Source organism: Arachis hypogaea, chromosome 1 (assembly GCF_003086295.3).
Source record: "Arachis hypogaea cultivar Tifrunner chromosome 1, arahy.Tifrunner.gnm2.J5K5, whole genome shotgun sequence".
Classification (NCBI taxonomy): domain Eukaryota; kingdom Viridiplantae; phylum Streptophyta; class Magnoliopsida; order Fabales; family Fabaceae; genus Arachis; species Arachis hypogaea.
Window position 1 is genome coordinate 17,210,656 of NC_092036.1, and position 5,470 is coordinate 17,216,125.

Genomic DNA, 5,470 nt, shown 5'->3' on the forward strand with positions numbered 1-5,470 from the left:
GCACTGTGAAAGACCCGGATGAGCTCGCCCCCGTAAATATTCACCAGTGAAGGTGATGGATATAGATCATGATTATGATCAAGTTTATGATGAGTATAACTCGAGTTGGGGATGCGTGACAGAGGGACAGTCCAAGGGTTAACTGCCCGAACTTGTCGGATTGGCTTTATAACCGACAGATGATATCATCAGCCACTAGGGACAGGCATTCATCATATGCATACTATATGAATTGTTTGAGATTGCCTATTTGGCTGCATATTACTTGCTAATTGTCTAAATGCCTTACTTGTTCCTAAATGTATATTTCTTGCTTGATATAACTGTGTTTGCTACACTATTCTCCTGCTGGTGGTTGGGAGGTCTGAAGGAAATTGGAAAGGGAAGTATTAGTTAGACTGAAGTATCTTTAGTCAGATGCCCTTTATGGTTTAGCTTGTTTATAAGCTTTGATATTATTTGGAGGAAGTTCTAGGATTGCCTTCGGCTTTCCTCCATTATTATGTATTATATATGTGGAAGCTGTTACCATGCTGGGGACCTCTGGTTCTCACCCATGCGGATTTTGTGGTTTTCAGATGCAGGACGTGAGGTGTCCCGCTGATGCATGCTGGAGACTTCTGGATTTGCGAAGATCCTTTGTTCTCGGGGCTATGTTTTGGTTTATATGTTTTGCTTAGATACTTTTATCTCCATTAAATAATACAAAATGTGATGACTCCTCTTATGGGAGAATTTTGGAGAATAGGATTTATGTATTTGTGTCCCTTTGGGTTTCCTTTGGGGTTTTCCTTATTATATCATATGTATATATTGTTATGCTCGGATCGGTTATCTTCGCAGCCGGATCTTGAGTCTTGATATTCCTGTTTTTGACACTCCTTTGTATATATATAATCACGCGTTGGTTATCCTTGTTCGTTACGTTATCGATCGGAGTGTTGCGCTTTGAGTTGCGATTGGTTTTTGTTTACCCCTTTTTCTACAAAGGCTCCCAGTTATAACCAATTATTCATACTACTATACGTACTAAATTTTTATTTTTAGAGGTCGTAATACCTTGCCATCTCTGAATTATGACTTAAGCATAAGTCTCTGTATGGTAGGGTGTTACAATAAACTTGATCATAATCATGATCCATATCCATCACCTTCACTGGTGAATATTTACGGGGGCGAGCTCATCCGGGACTTTCACAGTGCCCGGCCACACTTACGACATTGGGTCAAAAGAGTTTCGAGTCTCAACCTGGAGCACGTGGTGGCTAGCCACTGTTTTCTTCCAAGGAAACTCTGATCTCCAATAGTGGAAGTGCAACATTCACATTTATAACAAAAGTTTTTCGACAGAGTTCCAAGTCTTTAGGGGAGAATAACATAACTCATTTAGCCAAATTCATTTAAAATCATTAAAACCTTGGCTTTCCGATTTGAGTAATAAAATAGGATCTAAGCGAAACCGAGTCATGAAATCAATCACTCCTTTCAAAGCCATTTCCTTTACTTAACAAAACTGGCTTCAATTCCACAACTAAATCTGAAGCGTTTCAAACTACCAAGAGAATCATTTTTATTGTGTTTAACTAGAGTTCAAAAGATACTCTGAAGCTTATTTAAAACTTCAGAATAATAAGGTTCATCAATCGAAATCCAAATCCTTTTCAAAACCACGAAAACTCTTCCAAGGGACAATCTTTATGTTTTATAGAGAAAACATAAACCCGTTTTACCCTTTTAAAATAGCCTCAAAGCAAAATTCTATTTCGAATGAATCGTACCAAAAAACATACTATTCTTCTTGGAAAATAAGGAGGAATCATGATTCTCTTTTCAATAATTCTTTCAAAGCGTAGTTTCATCGCTTTCATAATTGTTCTAAGTAAAGATAATAAAGAAGCCCTAAATTTACAATCCTCCAAGTAATTAGGAAAGGCATTAAACTCAAAATTTCCCAAATAACATTTTAAATAAAGACTCGGATTTTATAGAAATTTCGGCAGCATCTCTCCTAAAACTTGGACTTTGCCACCCGATTCGGGTCCCAACTAAACCGTTCCTCAATCCCTCTCAACAGTCCAGAATCCAAAACTCAATTCAAAATCAAGCTAAATCCAACACTCGCCTCATTGGCATAACTCAAGAAAACCGTTTCAAAATCAAATCAATATCAACCGATTTAATTCATTTCCAAAGCTTTAAAGAGACGGCTCAATAACGAATCAATTGTCCAAAAACTAAGTCAATTAAAATAAACCAGGTTGAACTTAAAAGTGCATTCGAATTTTCACATCACTGAAATAATTGAGTCAATTCAAACCAATCCTCAATGGTTTAAACTCAGATTTCAAATTTTTAAAGAATCAGCTTTAAAACATTACATTTCACAGAGCCGCACAACAATTCAGCCAAACCAACATCCATAATCATTCGAGTCAATCAAATAATACATACGGCAATTACAATCACCAAATACACAATATCTCACATCAGTATCCATATGTAATAATTCTAATACATACAACATAGTTTTTGGAAAGTGCCCCTACCTTAGAACACAATTCCATAACCCAAACGCGTCACAGGAACCTCCTCTCTTAAACCGGGATCACCAACAACCGCAACCTCGGCCCCAAGCTACCCCCGCGGTAACCACAGCAACACTAATCGCAGCATATAATAATCAGGAATGACCCCACGTTACCAAAACTCATTTATTAACCAAACACAATCGAAAACTAACGCGAGGCTTTTCGAAACATAATTTCTTACCAGAATGACAACACGAAGTAGCTGCGATTTCGAACTGGCCCGGCAACAGCTCGAGTGGCGGCCAGAAGCTCCGGTGGGTCATCTATAAAAACCGCTCAGTATCAACAATCTTCCCGGAATTTCAAAAGAACAGAAATCTCAATAAAAACCCTTACAAGCAGAATTTTTCGGCGACGGCAGCAGGGGCATTTTCCAGCGGCAGAGGCTTACCGGCACAACCTTATGAACGGCGGCAAGGCTCCCAACAACAGCTAGGCGCAGCGGCAGGGATAGTATCAACGGGGCTCCCTCTCTCTTCCTCGCGACGACAGTGACGCTGGCGGCGAGCAGACCGGCGACTGGGTGGCGCAACGTTTTCCCCATCGCGGTTCTCTCCCTCGCCTCAGATCTGCTCTGTGACGGCGCAGGGACAGCGGCGCAGCTGGGTTGGGTGCGGGTTCGGTGGCGATGGCGAGGCAGAACGGCGACCCAGGCTTCTCAGACGGCGGCTGAGCAGCGCGGTTCCCTCCTCCTTCGCGACCTTCTCTCTCGCCTGAGTTCTAACCGGCAACGGCGTCGGCTACACGAGCAGCATTGGCAGCAAGAGCTTCCTTCATGCCCGTGAAGATGACGGCGGCGAGGCGCGAGGCACAGTGGCAAGGCGTGAGGTGGTGGCGTGGTGGCGCGACGGCAAGTTCCCTTCTCCTCTATTCCGCCGCGACTCAGTCTTCTCTCTCTCTCTCTATTCTGTTTCCATTAGAGGGGTTTGTATGTTTTTGCTGCTGTTTTGGGGGAAGGAGGGATGAAAGGGGTGAGGGTATGCTGCTACGGCTGTGTGTGGCTGCAGGGAACCGGGTCGGTTAGCGGTCACTGGGATTGGGTTTCCTTATTTTGAAGATTAGGGTTATGGGCATATCTGTAATTTCACCCAAAATAGGTATAATGTAGTAATTAGAAATAAATTCTAATCTAACAATAATAGTGTATAAAAATACTATTTGCTCATTAATTTCACACTTTATTTTCAATAAAATGTCCAAATCCAAAATTGAGAAATAATATAATTAATTTCTCTATTTTCCAAAATAGCAGTATTAATATTTAAAATATTGCTTATCTAATCCAAATCATATAAAATCCTTATTATTTCATAACTATCAACTTTATACTTTAAATATAGAAAATAATCCAATAATTATAAAATTGGATAATAATCATAACTCATCTCAAATCCAATAAATCAAAATTTGCCTTAATTACCTTTAATAAAATAATTTCTGAAATTAAGGCTATAAATAACCATATGATTTGAGACTTAATCATAATAAGACTTTTCAGAAGTTCTGGGTCTTACAACTTTAGAGTTAGTTCAATTATATTTTTCACAAGAGTAGTAGTTATTGTAACGTGTAACTGAAATATTCTCTAATACAAATTTTGTTTTTTGTTCTCTAGTCTTCTTAATTCATCTTTCTTGCATTCTCCATTCCCAATGAGTAACCTTTATAGAAGAAATAGGAAGGTTTATTCTAGGCAATAAAGCCAATAAAATGGCTTTTAAGATAGCTATTAGATCATTGAGATTCATCTTGTGAAAACAGATGAAAGAAGAAAAAGAAGAAGAAGTGACAAAAACGAAGAAGGGGAGGTGAAGGGTTTAGGGTTTGCCCACCATTTAAATAAAGACAAAAAAAAAGAAGGGAGGTGAAGGGTTTAGAATTTTTCCTTCCGTTAAATAAAGACAAGGTGAACGACTAAAGGGTTTCAGATTTGCCCGCCAGTTAAATAAAGACACCTTTGACAAAAAAGAAAGAGAGGTGAAGCGTTTAGGATTTATCCGCCAGTTAAATAGAGACACCTTTATGTCTTTCCCCACCTGATTGAAATAAGTGTTCCAATTCTTAAATTCTTTTGGTTTGGTTTTAATTATTTTTTATTTATTTAACTGTATTGAATCAAATTACCGGTTCAAATTATATGGTTCAACTTTAAAAATATCAATATATCTTTCATTTAATATTTTTATTTATAAATTTATTTAATTTTTTTCTTCAAAAATAAAAATAAAAAAACTAAAAAAAATTATAATTTGTATATGTAAATATAAATAAATTATAATAAAATAAATCATATTAAAAAATATTAATTGATTAAACAATTAATTTAAATTTAAAAAATTAGACAATTATTTATGTTTATAATTAAATTAAATATTTACTAAGGATCACTAATTATCATTTATTTATATGAACAAACAAAAATTTCAGATCAAATCATACTCTAAATTTATCATAGAGATACGATATCATTTTGATAGAGAACCAATAAAATTTTATTATTTGTATAATTATGTTATTAAATAATTAAAAATAATATAAAATTTTAAATAAATTAAGATTAACTATTAAAAAAATAAATTTTAAAATTTTTAATCGCTATTTATAATATATGGTCCCACATATATTCTTATAGGACCCAAAATAAAATTGACAATAGAATTATAGAACTAACACTAACATACTCTAATGTACGGTTACTTATAATTATAATAGTGCATTTTAAATAAAACAATACTTTATTTTAAATAAAAATTATACTTGACACTTAATAACAATCAAAATACCATTCTTAATTTTAAATTAGACTTCTAATTTTTATTAAAACAAAAATATTTCAATAACTAATAAAATTATAATTGTTAACACTTAGTAAATATTTCATT

The 5,470-nt window shown here is 35.6% G+C and overlaps 1 protein-coding gene across 1 annotated transcript; it reads right to left on the reverse strand.

Moving 5' to 3' along the window:
* Nucleotides 1–2,367: 2,367 nt before the first annotated feature.
* Nucleotides 2,368–3,609, reverse strand: LOC112737782 (uncharacterized). Its single transcript, XM_025788614.2, has 3 exons — nt 2,925–3,609; nt 2,770–2,851; nt 2,368–2,660 (listed from the first exon to the last, which is right to left on the reverse strand). The coding sequence occupies exons 1-3, from the start codon at nt 3,130–3,132 to the stop codon at nt 2,606–2,608; spliced, it is 345 nt and encodes a 114-aa protein (XP_025644399.1). The 5' UTR covers nt 3,133–3,609; the 3' UTR covers nt 2,368–2,605.
* Between the last annotated feature and the right edge of the window lie 1,861 nt (nt 3,610–5,470).

Bases quoted from the DNA above. Each gene is read 5' to 3' on its own strand.
- LOC112737782 (XM_025788614.2), bottom strand. From the start codon at position 3,132: ATGGGGAAAACGTTGCGCCACCCAGTCGCCGGTCTGCTCGCCGCCAGC. The intron at 2,852-2,924 runs GTAAGGGTTTTT...CGGTTTTTATAG, and splicing joins GTCGCCGAAAAATTCTGCTT to ATGACCCACCGGAGCTTCTG. The intron at 2,661-2,769 runs GTAAGAAATTAT...TGCTGCGATTAG, and splicing joins TACTTCGTGTTGTCATTCTG to TGTTGCTGTGGTTACCGCGG.